The sequence below is a fragment of the Pongo abelii genome, chromosome 4, assembly GCF_028885655.2.
Source record: "Pongo abelii isolate AG06213 chromosome 4, NHGRI_mPonAbe1-v2.0_pri, whole genome shotgun sequence".
Classification (NCBI taxonomy): Eukaryota; Metazoa; Chordata; class Mammalia; order Primates; family Hominidae; genus Pongo; species Pongo abelii.
Genome location: NC_071989.2, coordinates 146471519 through 146490345, shown reverse-complemented (window position 1 = coordinate 146490345; position 18827 = coordinate 146471519). Strand labels below are relative to the sequence as shown.

At 46.9% G+C, this 18827-nt stretch overlaps 2 protein-coding genes across 12 annotated transcripts in view; one reads left to right on the top strand and one right to left on the bottom strand.

Annotated features, from left to right (window-relative positions):
- NME5 (NME/NM23 family member 5) overlaps window positions 1-18827 on the top strand; it is a 70443-nt gene that overhangs the window by 35715 nt on the left and 15901 nt on the right. For 5 of the 9 annotated variants that reach the window (XM_054556591.2, XM_054556590.2, XM_054556592.2 and 2 more), the window contains 2 exons: window positions 8640-8790; window positions 9455-9654. The exons of 3 other annotated variants lie outside the window; for them this stretch is intronic. In XM_054556591.2, the coding sequence (XP_054412566.1) occupies window positions 8640-8790; window positions 9455-9597 (294 nt within the window). In that variant the 3' untranslated portion in view covers window positions 9598-9654. Of the gene's footprint in view, window positions 1-8639; window positions 8791-9454; window positions 9655-18827 lie in introns of those variants that run through there. One more of the 9 variants, XM_054556593.2, reaches the window with a different exon arrangement.
- WNT8A (Wnt family member 8A) lies at window positions 8270-17318 on the bottom strand. 3 transcript variants are annotated; one of them, XM_024247489.3, is made up of 6 exons: window positions 17110-17318; window positions 16984-17017; window positions 16632-16770; window positions 13354-13479; window positions 12211-12353; window positions 8270-10749 (listed from the first exon to the last, which is right to left on the bottom strand). In XM_024247489.3, exons 1-6 carry the CDS (start codon window positions 17175-17177, stop codon window positions 10204-10206), a joined length of 1056 nt encoding a protein of 351 aa, XP_024103257.1. In that variant the 5' UTR covers window positions 17178-17318; the 3' UTR covers window positions 8270-10203. The 3 variants fall into 3 exon arrangements, with proteins under 3 accessions (XP_024103257.1, XP_054412561.1, XP_024103254.1); XM_024247486.2 differs by having other exon boundaries at window positions 9461-9854; window positions 10270-10749; window positions 16984-17318; XM_054556586.2 differs by having other exon boundaries at window positions 16984-17318.

Below are 18827 nucleotides of genomic sequence, written 5' to 3'. Positions count from 1 at the left end.
AACCTCATGATCTGCCTACCTCGGTCTACCAAAGTGCTGGAATTACAGGTGTGAGCCACCACACCTGGCCTATTCTTCCTCTTTTTAACATACCGCTCACCTTCCTTCTCTCTGCTCCCTCTGTTCCTATCCTAGTTCAAGCCACCATTAGCTCTTGCCTGAACTAATACAATTGCCTTTTCTTCAGGGTTCCACTCTTGCCCCTTCCAGTCCATTTTCATATAACATCTAGTGTGAGTTTTTTTGTGGCTTTTTGTGTGTGTGTGTTGTTTGGGTTTTGAGACAGAATCTCGTTCTGTCATCCAGGCTGCTGGAGTACAGTAGCACGATCTCGGCTCCCTGCAACCTCCACCTCCTAGCCAAGCGATTTTTGTGCCTCATCCTCCCAAGTAGCTGGGACTACAGGCACATGCCACCATGCCCAGCTAATTTTTTTTTTTTTTTTTAAAGTAGAGACAAGGTTTCATTAAGTTGGCTAGACTTGTCTCAAGCTCCTGGCCACAAGAGATCCACTGCCTTGGCTTCCTAAAGTGCTAAATTATCTTCCTTGATTTTCTGAAAATTAAATTGTACCAATAGTCACACAAGAGTGCAGGAATAGGCCAGGCACAGTGGCTCACGCCTGTAATCCCAGCACTTTGGGAGGCCGAGGTGGGTGGATCATGAGGTCGGGAGTTTGAGACCAGCCTGGCCAACATAGTGAAACCCCCTCTCTACTAAAAACACACAAAAAATTAGCTGGGCATGGTGGCGCACGCCTGTAGTCCCAGCTACTTGGGAGGCTGAGGCAGGAGAACCGCTTGAACCTGGGAGGTGGAGGTTGCAGTGAGCTGAGATCGCGCCACTGCACTCCAGCCTGGGCAACAGATTGAGATTCCCTCTCACAAAAATATAATAATAGTAATAAAATAAGACAAGAAACAAATACCACAGAATTTAGATTTCTGAACTTCTAGTGCCTTGAAGTTTTTGTTTTGCTTTGTTTTTTAATCAGGTGAATAATGAATTGAATGTGATGAATTAGTAAAGTAAATATGGTAGTAATGTGTTAGGTGGAGAGTTGAAAAGTAGAATATCAGTTCTTGGCTCAAAATTCAGGTACAAGGTATGATCTTAGCACAGTGTGGAAGCAAAGGTAATAGAGGGAAGGGATAGATTTGGAGGACAAACCAAAGGGAGAAGACTAAATGTGAAAAGTTGAGCAGAGGGAGGAGTCAGGAACGACTCAGAAAAGTAAGCCTCAGTTACTCAAAGTTTCATTAGCTCACCGATGGAAATAGAGAAGTCATAAGAGAAAATCAGTTGTGACATCCAACTAGAATGGCCAGTCAAGCATTAGAGCTGCAATGCCTAGAGCTCACACGGAGATGGAAATTTAGGAGTCATCAGCACAGAAATAAGACTGGAATTTGAGAACAGGTAAGTTCTCCATGGTGAGAGCAGAGAAAAAAGTGGACCCCAACCTGAACCTGAGGGTGATGTTCATATTAAGGATCAAGAAAGAAGAGTAGCTCGAAAGAATTGTCTGAAATGCAGGAGGATTTATAGCCAGTGGTCACTGATGCACTTAGAGAGAACTATGTCTGTGGTATAGAGGGAGAGCGATACAGAAGACAAGCAATTAAAGGTAGGTAATGAGGCCGGGCATGGTGGCTCACACCTGTAATCCCAGCACTTTGGGAGGCTGAGGTGGGTGGATCACTTGAGGTCAGGAGTTCGAGACCAGCCTGACCAACATGGTGAAACCTTGTTTCTACTAAAAAAAAATACAAAATTAGTCGGGCGTGGTGGTGTGCACCTGTAATCCCAGCCACTTGGGAGGCAGAGGCAGGAGAATAACTTGAACCCGGGAGGCAGAGGTTGTAGTGAGTCGAGATTGCACCATTGCACTCCACCCTGGGCAATAAAGGTGAAACTCCATTTCAAAAAAAAAAAAAAAAGGGTAATGAAATCAGAACCTTGGTTATGGGTTCCATACTTAAGAGATTAGGTGGTGAAAGAAATAAAATATGAGCTTGGAAAGACAGCAGTCAAAGAGAGTTTTTCTTCTTCTTCTCTCTCTCTCTTTTTTTTTTTTGAGACAGGGTCTTATTCTGTTGCCCAGGTTGGAGTGCTGTGGTATGATCACAGCTCACTGTAGCCTTGACCTTCTGGGCTCAATCCTCCTGCCTCAGCCTCCTGAGTAGCTGGTACTACAGGCACACGCTGCCACGCTTGGCTAATTTTTTTTTTTTTTTGAGATGGCGTCTCACTCTGTCACCCAGGCTGGAGTGCAGTGGTGCGATCTTGGCTCACTGCAATCTCCGCCTCCCTGGTTCAAGCAATTCTCTGCCTCAGCCTCCCGAGCAGCTGGGGATTACAGGCGCCTGCCACCATACCCGGCTAATTTTTGTATTTTTAGTAGAGACGGGGTTTCACCATCTTGGCCAGGCTGGTCTTGAACTCCTGACCTTGTGACCCACCCGCCTCGGCCTCCCAAATTGCTGGGATTATAGGCGTGAGGCACCGTGCTTGGCCTTCTTGGCTAATTTTTGTATTTTTTGCAGAGATAAAATTTTGCTGTGTTGCCCAGGCTGGTCTCAAACTCTTGGGTTCAAGCACTCCGTCCACCTCGGCCTCCTAAAGTGCTGGGATTACAGATGTGAGCCATTGTGCTGAGCCCTTCTCTTTTTTATTTTATTTATTTATTTTTGTTGTTGTTGTTGTTGTTGTTGTTTCGAGATGGAGTCTCGCTCTATCACCCAGTCTGGAGTGCAGTGGCATGATCTTGGCTCATTGCAACCTCCGCCTCCCGGGTTCAAGCGATTCTCCTGCCTCAGCCTCTTGAGTATCTGGGACAACAGGCATGTGTCACCACACCCGGCTAATTTTTGTATTTTTTTTTTTTTTTTTTGAGACGGAGTATTGCTCTGTCACCCAGGCTGGTGTGAAGTGGCACGATCTCGGCTCACTGCAACCTCTGCCTCCTGGGTTCAAGAGATTCTCCTGCCTCAGCCTCCCAAGTAGCTGGGTTACAGCTGCCTGCCTAATTTTTGTATTTTTAGTAGAGATAAGATTTCCCCATGTTGGCCAGCCTGGTCTTGAACTCCTGACCTCAGGTTATCCACCCACCTCGGCCTCACGAAGTGCCAGGATGACAGGCTTGAGCCACTGAGCCCGGACTTCTCTCTTTTTTACTGGTGAGTCCCTTGGATATCTGAAGACAGGGATATGGCCAATGCCAGGAGACAGAGTGGTATAAGTTAAGGGGACCTTCTAGAGGGGATTCCAGAGGGAGACGACAGTGGGTTAGGTGACTCTAGGTTAGAAAATGTCAAGGTAGCCAGGTGCGGTGGCTCACGCCTGTAATCTCAGCACTTTGGGAGGCTGAGGCGGGAGGATCACCCGAGGTTGGGAGTTCGAGACCAGCCTGGCCAACATGGAGAAACCCTGTCTCTACTAAAAATACAAAATTAGCCAGGCGTGGTGACACATGCCTGTAATCCCAGCTACTTGGGAGGCTGAGGCAGTAGAATCGCTTGAACCCGGGAGGCAGAGGTTTCGGTGAGCTGAGATCTTGCCATTGCACTCCAACCTGGGCAACAAAAGTGAAAATCCGCCTCAGAAAAGAAAAGAAAGGAAAAGGGAAAGGGAAAGGAAAGGAAAAGAAAAGAGAAAAGGTCAAGGTACCCTTAATGAGTGATCAGAAGGGTGAGGAAGTCTCCAGGAGTAGTGAAATTACTGAAGATAGTCCAACCTAAGTAGACAAATTGAGCAAAGTCAGGAGGATAAAAGACTAAATGACACATTGTGGTCAGTGCTGAGGATGTGGGGCGGTAACAACAGCTTTTCATGAACACAGTAAGGAGCTACCATCGGAAGAACTAGGATAGATGAAACTGAGTACACCAGACAGAGGAGGGGTTTTGGAGCAGGCTACACCTGGAGGAAGGCAGAGAAAGCAGAGGTCTGGGGGACTTTGGAGTCAGGCATATCCAGATTCCAAAAGAGAAAATAAGGCACTGTGCCAGACCAGATCCTCACTGATAAAGGAGGACTAGATCTGGCAAATGAGTCAGACAACAGCAGCTTAGAGGGAAAGTGGGCAGGAGAACCATGCTCCATTTGTAAATCTCAGGTACTCAGTTGTGAATCATGGGATTGGATGCCCTGATTGTCAGTTTCCTGTTCTTGTCCCCGCACCACCACAAGCCCCAGCACAGGAGGACTCTAATGAGGCCACCCTGCTGGCCCAATCCCAGTGGATAGAGCAGGGAATCAATGTTATTTTGTTGGGATGGAAGGGGTTAGAAATGAACTTTGGGGCTGGGTGTGGTGGTTCACGCCTGTAATCCAAGCACTTTGAGAGGCTGAGGCAGGAGGATCACTTGAGCCCAGGAGTTCGAGACCAGCCGGGGCAACATAGTGAGACCTAATCACTACAGAACATTAAAAATAAAATTACCCGGGTATGGTGGTGTATGCCTACAGTCTCAGCTACTTAGGAGGCTGAGGTGGGAGGATCCCTTGAGCCCAGAAGTTTGAGGCTGCAGTCAGCCATGATCATGTCACTGCATTCCAGCCTAGGCAACAGAGTGAGAACGTGTCTCAAAAACAAAAAAAGAAAGAAATGACCTTTGGCCATGGAGAAATGCAAGTGGGGCAATCAGAGCTCTGTGAGACCAAGAATAAATAGATTCTTCAGACACATGAGGGAAAGAGGTGAAGGCAGTTGAGGCTTGAAAAGGATGTCTGCCTCATACCCCACCTAAGTCCTCACAGAAACTCAAGTTCGTGTATCTGAAGACAGTCTGGGAAAAAGAGACAACTGGTGAAAAACTGAAGTAACTGGCTTATTTCTTTTGGAGAATGGGTCTGTTTGAAGGCCTCAAATCCATAATATGAAGTCCTAGGAGACGCCAGCTTAAGATGTAATAGTGTTAATTCAGGGTAGACGTGAGCAAATGCTCTGGTAAGCACTTTGTCCTGGGTAGGGAAGGACTGGCTTTCCCCTTCCTGACAGTCTTTCAAAACAGGATGTACAGTGTGTGCCTCTTTTTTTTTTGGCTTTAGGAGCTCTCCTGTTAAGAAGCAGGTGGCCGAATTAAGTGATCTCTTACACACTGCAAGAAGCTGATGGCAAATAAATGACAAGGGACCTTCTCAAGATCACTGAGTCCCATCACAGATATGCATGGGTACCTGAGAGTCTGAGAGGAATGTGGGAATGAGTTTGGGTACCTGGTGCACCATTGGGCCTTTCCCCACCTACTTCCTACCCACATCCTCACTTCCCCTGCCCATCGTTTCCCTGGTCTCTTGCCGACCAAGTGTAGTGGGAGGCCTCCCAGACCCCTGGCCTAATTCCTTCAGTTCTTTCCTTGGATCATCACATATCCTTTTCCTGATGATGCTCCATGAGAAGGGCAGCCTAGCAGGGCAGGCAGAGCACCAACCATGGAGGCTGTCCAGGGCCCTGGAGTCTACTCTTTGCTCCTCTGCGATCTCAGGTGCTGATAGGGGCAGGATACTTTCCCCCTCCAGGCTCCGCTTGCCTTCAGTGGTAGGGATTGCTGCAGGATTGGGTGGTTTAGAGCTCTATTCCTACCCAAAGGTCTTTAACCTCTTCTAGAAGCCTTTGATCTGGTCCTTGCTTTCATTTTCCCCCAACCTGAACATCTTTATCTAGGTCCAGGGTCACTGCCTTTTGTCATCAATAGGATTATGAGTAGTTTGTGATGTGGGGCTAGAAACGTTCGTTTTTCTCTGAACCCTGTTTTTCCTTTCTCTGTCTTCTAAAATAAACAGCCCTCCTTTGACATTCCCTCTTGAAACTTTGACCTGTAATGTAGACCATAATGGTTAGTTTTTTCTTTGAGTACCCCTGGAGAACCAGGATTCTGGCCCCCCAAATCAGCAGGAGTCAGGCTTTCTGCTTTATCATTCTAAGGAAGGCCTTTGCAAATCAAAAGTTAGGTTTCTTCATTCTGGAGAAAGGCTGAGAAATATGATTCTCTTGCTTGGTGAAGAGGGAGGAGAGGACACCTTTCATTGCATATGAATGGTAGTCATTCTACAAAACTGTCACGATGGTTAAGAATGTGGCCAGGGATCCCTGGGCTGCTATAGTGTAAGTGGTGTAAAAGAAAGAGCATGGATTTATGAGGCAGTAGCCTGAATTTAAATTCACCTCCCTGCATTTAATTTTAGGTTGGGGTGCTTAACCTCTCTCTGAGCCACAGTTTCCTCAGTAGTCGGAAAGGAATAATTGTAACTCTTTAATTGGATTGGCCTGAGGATTGAAGGAGATGATATCTATTAAGCACCTGACATTTAGTAGGTGATCAATTACTTCCTTTCCACTCTAGTTTCCCTAACCACTTACTCACCTGCCAGCAAGCCTGAGTAGATTGGCAGTGAACCAAAGGAGACCCGGGGAACAGGACTCAGGGTTTTCTTAGGAACTCCTGATTCTGCTCACATCAGAGAGCAGATGGGAAGGAAGAAAAGAAAAGAAGGAAGAAAAGAAACAGACAAAAGTGATAAAGCTTTGTAGGGGTCTGGCAAGCTTAAGCGTATTTATTTTCTTTCTTTCCTTCTTTATCTTTCTTTTTCTCTTTTTCTTTCTTGTTTTAAAACTTTTTTTTTTTTTTAGACAAGGTCTCATTCTGTCACCCAGGCTGGAGTGCAGTGGCGTGATCACAGCTCACTGCAGCCTCGACCTCCTAGGCTGAGTGGATCCCCCTACCTCAGCCTCTGGAGTAGCTGTGACTACAGGTGCACGCCACCATGCCTTGTTAACTTTTTGGTATTTTTTGTAGAGAAGGGATTTTGCCATGTTGCCCAGGCTGGTCTCTAACTCCTGGACTCAAGTGATCTGCCTGCCTCAGCCTCCCAAAGTGTTGGGATTACAGGTGTGAGCCACCACACTTGGCCTCTTTTTCTTTCTTTCCTTTTTTTTTTTTTTTTGTTGTTGTTGTTGTAGAGATCGCGTCTCGCCGTATTACCCAGGCTGGTCTCAAACTTCCTGGCCTCAGGTGATTCTCCCGCCTCGGCCTCCCAAAAGCATATTTTTCTTTTAATCTAGGCTGAGCAAATACAGAATTCCTTTGTCCAGGTGAAGTGATGCTGTGCTTGGATTTACTGAACTAGGGGAATAGGCTCACGGACAGGTTTCCCTCACTGAGTTGATCACTTTTTCAGCAGATTTACAAGATCCATCATCAGATCACGGCCAATCTGCCCACCTTGGGCCCTTAATCTGTGGAAACAGGGTTTTACTGTTCTGTCACCTTAATGATAGCCAGCTTGTTAAGGATGAACCAAAAGGGAAGGGATATAGGGCTGTAACTGATGAATCTGAATGAGGGTGTGTTGCCCTGGAATGAATCCTTGGCAGGAAGGCGATGGATATAGAGAAATCCAAATTCCTGTTGTTTCTGGCACAGGGTCCATGTGGGAAGATTGGTTGGTGTGATTGACTGATTGTTCTGAAGGTAAGATGGATGAGGGTGGGAGAGGCTTTGAAGGAGAAGAGACTAGGAGACTATGAGTTTTTTGGGGCAGCAGACAAACTTCAAGGAATTTCCATTGCCCTGAGATTTCTTGGTGAAAACCTCTGATATAAGCCCACAGTAAATACAAGGCTTGTTCTCCTGGAATGACCTTTTGAACAGGGCAGCAGGCATGGTTTTGCTTCTGAAAATCCCTGCCAAGATTATTGGGGTATGTCAGTAAGGTCCCAGGGAGATGTCAAAGCCTCAGGTGCCTAGGTTCTTTGGATGGAGATTCAGTTAGGAATGCAGGGGGAAAATCTAGTGTGTTCATTTCTCTAGCACAGGGTCACAACTCGGGTTTCGGGGGGGGGGACGCTTTGACATCTATATTTATTGAGGGTTTAACCTCTGTGCTAGATAATTTTATTTTTGCTTTTTCTCTGAGCCTCAGAGAAATCATCTTCTTTTGGTTGCCCATTTCCATTCTTCCTTCCATAGCCACCAAGCAGCACACGCCACACACATTTTCTTTCTCTGTCACGACTGCAGTGTGCTTTTTAACTTTCCACTGAAGGAGAGACAGAGAGGAAATCTGTCATTTCCTTGACATAGGCTTCGCTTTTATGTATCTGTCCTTATATCTGTTCTCTGACATCTGTGGTAGTTCTCAATGTTTCTCTTGAGATGCCAACTTCCTTCATGAACATTTCACCTTTCTTTTCACTAAAAAACAAGATTGGTTATTCCTTTTTGGCATTAAAACGAATAACACATGAATACTTTCTGATGACAAAAAAATGTTTATTGTAGGCAAACGTAAAAATACGGAAAAACACAAAAGGAAAACAAACCACTCTATTTGGTATCACATAGTGGCAAATATTTGCGCATTGCCGCAAAACAAAATTGGATTCATCCTGAACATGCCATTTTGCAATCAGCTTTGTTCAGTTAATTCTGTCACGCGTGTTTTCCGTATTACTAAGCATTTCTCAAGAATATTTTAGTGGCTAATAGTCTACTGTAAGGTTATGATTTACTTGTTTATCCTACTTTGAACACTTAAATTGTTTTCTAATTTAAAACAATAAGCTAGGGTTTTTTTTCCCATTTTTGGTGATCGTTTTTACTTTTTATTCAACATATTCAAAATATCTCCTCCAGGCAGGGTGCAAGCCTGTGCAGACAGCAGAGATTCCCGAGGCTGAGATATTCAGATTTAGGAAACCAGCGGCTAAGCTCCCAGGGCTCTCCTTATGGGAAACTACCCCTCCTCCAAAGATTACCATTGGAAGATGTGGAAGTGCAAATGCAGGTAGGCAGAATCCACAACTCTTTTTGTCTCTTGCCCTGGGGCCCAGGTCTTGGTGTACAGACACCCCAGGATGCCCAAGTTAAGAGGGCAAACACACTTTGAATATGGCCCAAGTTCAAAGGGCTTCCTTACTCCCCAAGTTACCTAGGTTGCATTAAAATAACACTCTGTAATTCTGGGAGTCTGTATTGTTTTCCTGTTGACCAGTGTCTGGGTCTCAATTTTTTATTACCTGCCAAACACTGAAATCAAGGGAGTTGGATATTTCTAGTTTCTCCTTTATCCTGGCGGATTATTGGGATACAGAAGCAGGGTTTCTTATTCCCTTTTTGATCTTAAGGTTTCCAAAGGGAGTAATGGAAGTCCCAGCTGGATATATCTTAGAAGCATTTATTGCAAAATACAGTTGAGTTCTCAATCTGGGAAAACAACAGAGGAGTCCCCAGCTCTCTGAGGAGCACCGCTCTTGTGGGACCTTGTCTGGGTAGGTCATAGTCACCTGTCCACTGACTGCCATGATTCCCTTTGCATGGCTCTAGAGATGGTTTATCAGCTGCAAAAACCCCTATAGGTTATACTGGGTGCTCGTTTCCCCAGGCGTGGGTGGGAAGAATTTATTTTCTTTTTTCTTTATTTTTTCTTTATTTATTTATTTATTTTTTAGACAGGGTCTCAGTTCTGTTGTCCAGGCTGGAGTGCAATGGCACAATCACACCTCACTGTAGTCTCGATCTCCTGGGCTCCAGTGATCCTCTCACCTCAGCCTCCCAAGTATCTAGGACTACAGGCAAGTGCCACCACACCTAGCTAATTTTTACATTTTGTGTAGAGATGGTGTCTTCCTATGTTGTCCAGGCTGGAGGAGGAACTTTTCAAAAGTGCATACTTGGGGGAAAAAAAATCCAACACTCTAAAACTTCCCAGTAGGCAGATATGTGGTCTTTACCTCATTTATCTGCATAGATTTGTAGCCACAGGCTGATCTTCAGAAGTCTGAACAGAACTCTTTCATTTTTTGCTTCTATTCTCCTGATTCCCAGCAGCACAGCTGGGTTGGACATGGTCTGAAATTTAAAGGAACAAAGACTTTGAAGGTCCCTCTAGATATGGACCCCAAACCAAACTCTCCCTGTAGCAAGCTGCAGAAGTACAGGCACAAAGACGGGAAAGTAGTTTGCAGGAAAGATGAAATGTGGGTCTGCCAAAGTCAGGAGGCCCAGATTCCAATTTCAGCCCTGCCAGGAATATGCTGTAGAATCTTGGGCCTCTATTTCCCCACCGATAGCAGATATCATGAGGACTACAGACCAAAACTGCAATTTTCCAATTGCTTTCCAATCTGTCCTCTCTAAGAGAGAAGCTATGTCCCCTTCCACTGATGCAATTAATCAAGTGAACTTGTGTGGGGTATCATCAGGCACTGCCCTTACCCAGGGACTGGGCACTGCCTGGGGAGCGTGTGCAGTAATACTTGCTCACCACATGCCTACACTGGTCACACTTGACCGTACAGCACCACTGGAATTTGCAGTTACAGCTGCTTATGACCTCAGTTTTCCTCTCTTCCACCTGCAGCCCACACTCAGTGCACAGGCGCCCACAGCTACGTCGCTCCCACCTGGATGTGTTGTGGCTGTTCTGTAGGCACTCACGACCCTCTGTGCCATAGATGCCCAGGCTGGAATTGCAGGTACAGTAATCTGGTGATTCCTCTAAAAAGATCAGTTCCGCCTCTGCGCTAGGAAGGAAGGCCTGAGCGGGCACCCAGTGGCCCTCGGCGCTGTTCCCAGCTCTCAGCTGCCGCTTATCCATTTCAATTTTCAGCGCCTGGTCGTACTTGGCCTTTAGGTAGTCGCCCATCTCCCGGAAGTCAGCCAGCTGCAGCCAGCACGTCTGTATGCTGCAGCTCCCAGAGATGCCATGACATTTGCATGTCCTTTTCATGGTAGCTCTCACTGCCTGCACAGAGAGAACACAAAAGAGAATGGCTCTGAGTAGGGAAGACCAAAGGTTAGTGATTAAAGGGAATGTTTTAGAGCTGTGTTTCTTGACTTTAAAGGAGCATCAGAATTATTTGGGGAAGCTCACGAAAAATATTTATTCCTGGACCCTACCTCAGATCTTCTCAATGAGGATATTCAGTGGGGAAGGGGCTGGTACTGGTGATTTTAAATCTTCCCTAGGTGATTCTGATGGAGAGCCAGGAAGAGCTGAGAAGGTTACTAGAGTCCAGAAACCTCTGCTCCAGGCTCAACTCTATCACTTGTCAAGCTTTTCTCTATCTGCCCAGCTGGAACAAGAATTGAATATAATAATAATCAAGGAAGTGCTGTGTAAATTATAAAGGAAACTATCCTAATTGCCACAGTTATTGTCTTGCGGCTGGGCTTGAGAGTATTTTGGGGGGTTTGGATTTGTCCTCTGGGTCTTCTCTGAGAGGGGAGGGAGCTCCTTGGGTCTGAACACTTATACCCCCAAGGCAATGAATTACCCATGGTTGTACTTGCTTAAAAAACCTCTTCCTGGCTGGAAGTGGTGGCTCATGCCTATAATTCCAAGATGTTGGGAGGCTGAGGCAAGAGACTCACTTGAGCCCAGGAGGCCAAGACCAGCCTGGGCAATATGGGGAAACCTCATCTCTACAAAACCCATAAAAATTAGCCGGGCATAGTGGCAAGTGCCTGTAGTCCCAGGTTCTCAGGAGGCTGAGGTGGGAGGACGGCTTCAGCCTGGGAGATGGAGGCTGCAGTGAGCCGAGATGGCACCACTGCACTTCAGCCTGGTTGACAGAGTAAGACCCTGTCTCAAAAAAAAACCCCAAGCCCAAAAACCCCTTTCCCCCTTTCCCTGGGCAACCAGTATATCTAGGTATAGGTTCACAGGAAATTTCTATGCTTTTGGCTCTAAATTCAACTTGTTTCCAGATTTGTGTTCAGAATACTCCAGAGATTGCCACCCCACTAGAAGTCTTGGGGGAGAGTTAGACACTCCAGAGAAGCCTAGATCAATCCCAATTCCCCACAGCCCAGACAGACTTTAGGACACAAGGCTGGACAACAAGGCCGTGTTAATTTACTAGAACATGCAGTTGAAGTGATAAAAATTTAAGTCATAGAAGCAAGGCCTTGATTCTGTGTTCTCAGAAGCCCGCGTGTGGAGGGGCAGAGCAGAACATACAATGACAAGAGGACTCAGTGAGAAGATCTGAGTACACTGCCTGTCTCTGACACTTATTAGTTGCCTTGGACAAGCCGCTTGATTCAGATTTAATTGGTTTTGTCATCCAGAGAATGCGGGTAGCCATCTCAGTCTGGCTGGGTAGTATGAGGAAAGAACGTATAAGACAGCTCTTGGTAAATTGTGAAGGGCTGTGCAGATATGAAGCTGTAGGAATACTGGCCACAACGCCTCTATACCCACCAGTCTGCCGGCCCTGTTGTTGTGAAGATTCATCAGGGCTCTGGCATCCTTTCCCTTCTCCAAACTGTCCACAAAGAGTTTGGAGATCCTTTCCCCAAATTCCACATTGTCGCTGCAGCCTCCCCAGATCCAGCCATGGCCTCCTATTATAAGGAAAGAATAAGTTCTCCATGTAGCTCCGTGCTCAGTCCCAGTCACCCGCCAAACCATCCCGAAGAGCCCTAGAGTGTAAAGCTATGGCTGAAGGTGAGACAGGGAAATGGAGGTGCTTGGGGTGAGTGGGTGGGAGTCCTGTTGCCAAAGCCAACTGCTCACCCTTCAGACACTTCCCAGCCATAAGCAATTAGTCTTCTATACCTACAGTAAAAGTAAGTACACTGGGGCTAACTTAGATGCTCTCAAAGGTTCACTGCAGCTTGGCCAGGCGTGGTGGCTCACGGCTGTAATCCTAGCACTTTGGGAGGCCAAGGTGGGCAGATCACGAGGTCAGGAGATCGAGACCATCCTGGCTAACACGGTGAAATCCTGTCTCTACTAAAAATACAAAAAATTAGCCGAGCGTGGTGGCGGGTGCCTGTAGTCCCAGCTACTCTGGAGGCTGAGGCAGGAGAATGGCATGAACCTGGGAGGCAGAGTTTGCAGTGAGCCGAGATCACGCCACTGCACTCCAGCCTGGGCGACAGAGCGAGACTCCATCTCAAAAAAAAAAAAAAAAAGGTTCACTGTAGCTCAAACATTCTGGAATTCTGCACCATTATTCTACAATCATCTCGTAAAGGCTACTACCTCCTTCATTAGTGATAAATCTGAGTGAGTGTCTTAGATAATCTGCAAATTGCTGAGTAGCTCTAGATTATGAATGAGCCATTCCAAGCCTGAAATACCAGGGCTAGCTTTAACTCTCTTCAGCTTTCTCATTTCTAATTGCCTTGTTGCTTTTAGAGCTACTTGCTAATGCCTAGTCTCGTGGACCCAGGCTCAACTCTGAGAGTGTAAAGCTAGGAGATCTTACAATTGAAGGAGTTGCTGGAGTCTTGAGGTTTAAGGAGCTGTGTCCCTCAGCCTTTCTCTGGAAGACTTTAGCCTGCACTCAGCTCTGTAGCCCCTCACCTCTTCCCACCCCCATTAGAAAGCTCAACTTACCTGTTTTTCCATTTTTTGACCCATCACAGCCACAGTTTTCGAAGTCACCCATGCTACAGTTCTTGGTGATGATGTACATGACTCCAGCAGAGCTGATAGCATGTATGAAGGAAGTCTCTCTGGTAGCTTTGGAGAGAGAGAGGGAACTGACTGGAAACTTGGACCCTGATTACCCAAAGCAGAGGCTTTGGAAAAATAATACTGTTTATCTCCCTTATCCCCCACTTCCTTTGGGTTTAAGAGGATGCTTTTCTTTCTGGTTTTTTTTTTTTTTTTTTTTTTTTTGAGACTTGCTCTGTCACCAGGCTGGAGTGCAGTGGCATGATCTTGGCTCACTGCAACCTCTGCCTCCTCGGTTCAAGCAATTCTCCTGCCCCAGCCTCCTGAGTAGCTGGCTGGGACTACAGGTATGTGCCACCATGCCCAGCTAATTTTTGTATTTCTAGTAGAGATGGGGTTTCACCATGTTGACTAGGATGGTCTCGATCTCTCGACCTCATGATCCATCCTCCTTGGCCTCCCAAAGTGCTGGGATTACAGGCGTGAACCACTGTGGCTGGTCGTTTTTTTGTTTTTGTTTTTGTTTTTGAGACAGAGTCTTACTCTGTTGCCCAGGCTGGGGTGCAGTGGCATGATCTCGGCTTTCTGCAACCTCCGCCTCCCAGGTTCAAGCGATTCTCCTACCTCAGCCTCTTGAGTAGCAGGTACGTGTCACCACGCCCAGCTAATTTTTGTATTTTTAGTAGAGACGGGGTTTCACCATGTTGGCCAGGCTGGTCTTGAACTCCTGATCTCAGGTGACCCACCCGCCTGGCCTCCCAAAGTGCTGGGACTACAGCCACTGTGCTTGGCCTATTTTTTAAAATTATTATTTTATTTTTTGAGACAGGCTCTCACTCTGTTGTCCAGGCTGGAGTGCAGTAGTGCGATCTTGGCTCACTGTAACCTCCGCCTTCCAGGTTCAAGCAATTCTCGTGCCTCAGCCTCCTGAGTAGCTGGGACTATAAGTGCATGCTACCACACCTGGCTATTTTTTGTTTGTTTGTTTGTTTTTAGTACGTATGGGGTTTCACCATGTTGGCCAGAGCGGTCTAGAACTCCTGGGCTTAAGTGATCCACTCACCTTGGCCTCCCGAAGTGCTGGGATTACAGGCATGAGCCACCACACCTGGCCTATTATTATTGTATTAGAAATAAGTTCTCACTGTGTTGCCCAGGCTGGACTTGAACTCCTGGGCGCAAGCAATCCTCCTGTCTCAGTCTCCCAAAGTGCTGGGATTACAGGTGTGAGCCACTGCATCCAGCCAATGCTCTTCTATTTGAAAGAACAATGCATATCTTTCCAGCCTCCTTCCTTCATCCAGGCAGGAATGAACATCCCTGTGTTACCAATGGGGAAAGTAAAAACCAGATATAGAATGATGAGACCAATGTAATCCCAGCACTTTGGGAGGTTAAGGTGGGTGGATCGCTTGAGCTCAGGAGTTCGAGACCAGCCTGGGCAACATGACGAAACCCTGTCTCTACAAAAATTACAAAAATTAGCCGGGCATGGGGGTGCATGCCTATAGTCCCAGCTACTCAGGAGGCTGAGGTGGGAGGATTGCCTGAGCCTGGGAGGCAGAGGCTGCATTGAGCCAAGATCGCGCCACTGCAAACTAGCCTGGGTAACAAAGTGAAACCCCGTCTCAAAAAAAAAAAAAAAGAATGATGAGAACAAGACCACTTTCCAATTGTGGTGTTGGGATCGGGACCTTGCCCTCTTAGAGTCCAGCCTAGACCTCTGTCCACTAGCCACTGCTGCTAGTCCTTAGGCAGTGAGACTCAGGGCTTGATGCTGGCCTAGGAGTGAGAGGAGGGCCTTTGCTGCTTTCTGACTGGGAAGCTTGGGCCATGTAATAATCATAATCATCCTGACTGCCACCTACCGAACTCTTATCTTACTAAACTCTTTACAAACATTGTCACATTTCATTTCTACATACTCCCTATTCTATCTGTGTACCCCATGAGGAGACATTTCTTTTAAGCCTCATTTTTTTTTTTTTTTTTTTTGAGACAAGGTCTTGCTCTGTCACCCAGGCAGGAGTGTAGTGGTGTGATCATAGCTCACTATATCTTTGAACTCCTGGGTTCCAGAAATCCTCCCAACTCAGCCTTCCAGGTTGCTGGGACTACAGGCACATGCTACCATGCCGGCTAATATTTTTACTTTTATTTTTAGTAGAGACGAGGTCTTGCTATGTTGCCCAGGCTGGTCTCGAACTCCTGAACTCAAGCGATCCTCCTGCCTTAGCCTTCCAAAGTGCTGGGATTATAGGCATGGTCCCAACACGTGCTTAGCCACTTTCTCCGTCTTCTTTACTCTCGTTCCCCTAACTATTCTCAGGTGAATGTTATCTTCAAAAATGACATGCAAACTATGGCACACAGTTACAAATGGGTGCACGTGCACACCCATACACACACACAGACACACACCCCACCTGAGGCACAACTCAATGTGACGTCTCAGCTTTTCTGTTGTTGAGATTTTATGGCAGTTAGCCATGTGAAACTTCTTCAGGAGCTGCAAACACACAGCCCTTTCCCCATTTTTATTTCATGCAACTCAGTGCAAGATCAGTGTGTACAAACGCACAAATATAGGCAAGCATTTAAAAAGTAGAGTAATTTCCACTGGGCACAGTGGCTCATGCCTGTAATCCCAGCAGTTTTGGAGGCTGAGGTGGGTGGATCACCTGAGATCAGGAGTTTGAGACCAGCCTGGCCAACATTGTGAAACCCCATCTCTACTAAAAATACAGAAAATTAGCCAGGCGTGTTGCATGCCTGTAATCCCAGCTACTCAGGAGGCTGAGGCAGGAGAATTACTTGAACTCGGGAGGCGGAAGTTGCGGTGAGCCGAGATCGCGCCATTGCACTCCAGCCTGGGCAACAGAGTGAGACTCCGTCTCAAAAAAAGAAAAAAAAAAAAAAAGAGTAATTTCCTACATTTATCTCATACATAGAGACACCTCATACCCACCTCATTCAACCCATAGGATACTTCTGATGAACTAAATAGAACTGGTCTTACTGACCCAAATGACACATCTGGGGTTGAGAGAGGGGAGGTAATTTACTCAAGGCCACACAGCAAGGAAATGGCAGGTCAGCAGGTCACTGGCAGCATTTTCATTTCACTGTGCAATACATGTCACACATATACACATACTGCAAGCCCCCCTCCATTCACATATATACCCCTTGTACAGGTGAGTCCCACACAAACTTACCACTTCTCAGCCTGTTGTGGGTGGAGAGCTGAAGAGCATTTTCAGGGCAGTTCCAGCGTTCCCAAGCAAACTGGAACTTGCACTCCTCGATGCCACTCTGGGCACCTAAGGCCACGCTAGTCGTATAGGTCAGATAGGCCTGGCAAAGGGAAAAGAGATGTGAGCTTCTGCCCCGTATGGGTCATCTGTGGTTGGGGGGCAGGCAGGACTCAGATGGGCCAGCTCTCCATTGAGAATCAACCATGAGTTCCTCTGGGTGAGGGGCTCTGGTACTGTCCCCTCCCCTCTTTTCTCCAGAAGAGTCCCCTTAGGGCCCTCAGTGGGTAAAAACAGAAGCTGGAGATCATCCTACCTTGGGACCTGTTATCAGGAAATTGTTCACTGACCTACCAAAAAGAGAAAAAGGGAGGCAGAGGTGAATGGGGATGAGACAATGGGGGCCTCCTTGGCAAGGAGTGAGGGTTGGGAAAGGACTTACCAGGCAGAGGCACTGAATGTAGCACAGCATATGCCCAGAGCTGCCCAGAGCATAAACAGTTTCCCCATCGCCCTGCCTACCCCAGTGGACCAGGTCCAGCTCAGGGCCAAGTCCAGAGAAGTGAGGAGAGGGCAGGGTCTTCCTCAGTATTTATGTGAGAAAATTCTGAATGTCCAAGGGAGGAAATCAGCAGCTCTTCTCATTTGTTCCTAACTGGCAAGGCTGCAGGAGCCACCGACCCAGTGGGGGATCTGGGAGGAGGGACTCAGTTTTTGCCGAAAGCCCCGCCCTGCCCAGCCCCTCCAGCCCTTCTTAACTCCCAGACTGAGAAAGAGGCCGCTTTTCTCCTATACTTGAGATTTCTTTCTTCTATATGTCAATTTTGTCTCTTCCTGTTTCTTTGGCCCATTTCTCAGAATCACGTAGGCCAGAGCTGGCTGGGTCCTTAACTCTGAAGGCAGGTCACCTATTCTTGGAGCTACAGTGTCCCCATCTGTCAGTGAGAGCCCACTCTCTGCCCTGCCATCCTCCCCAAGGTGTTAATAATCATAAAGCAACTCCATCTGGGGCAGCTTCCTACTCATTTACCTAAACCAGTGAGTGCGCCATCCCTACCACTTCTTTCAAGGCTGTGAGGTGATGGAGCTGTGGGACTATGGAGCAGGAACACTTCAGAGTCCATCTCTGCAACAGTCCCTTCCACCACATTCTAGCAAGTGTTGGGAAATTTCCTTAATTCCTAGCAAATCTATCCTTTTATATCTGAGGGTTACAACTCCAGTTAGTTGATTTTTTATATATCTGAGAACCAACCTTAGGGCCACCCAGGGTTATATTTGGGAAGACTGATGCCTTTCTTTTTTTTTTGAGACAGAATCTCTCGCTCTGTCACCCAGACTGGAGTGCAGTGGTGCAATCTCAGCTCACTGCAACCGCTGCCTCCTGCGTTCAAGTGATTCTCCTACCTCAGCCTCCCAAGTGTCTGAGACTACAGGTGCCAGCCACCACACCCAGCTAAATTTTGTATTTTTAGTAGAGAAGGGGTTTTGCCATGTTGGCCAGCCTGGTCTTGAACTCCTGGGCTCAAGTGATCTGCCCACCTTGGCCTCCCAAAATGCTGGGATTATAGGCATGAGCCACTGCGCATGGCCCTGATGCCTTTCTTTCTGATACCACTTTGTTACTAGGACTTCAGTTCCTTAGGCAGGAATCTGTCTTTTATTTTATTTATTTATTTATTTATTTATTTATTTTGAGATGGAGTCTTACTCTGTCGCCAGGCTGGAGTGCAGTGGCATGATCTCGGCTCACTGCAACCTCCACTTCCCGGGATCGAGCAATTCTCCTGCCTCATCTTCCGGAGTAGCTAGGATTACAGGTGTGCGCCACCATGCCCAGCTAATTTTTGTATTTTTAGTAGAGACGGGTTTCGCCATGTTGGCCGGGATGGTCTTGATCTCTTAATCTCGTGATCCACCTGCCTCAGCCTTCCAAAGTGCTGGGATTACAGGCGCGAGCCACCACGCCCAGCCTTATTTTGTTTTATTTTTTGAGTCAGAGTTTCACTCTTGTTACCCAGGCTGGAGTGCAAGTGCGCCATCTCAGCTTACTGCAACCTCCACCTCCCGTGTTCAAGTGATTCTCCTGCCTCAGCCTCCCCAGTAGCTGAGATTACAGGCATGTGCCACCATGTCCAGCTAATTTTATTCTTTTAGTAG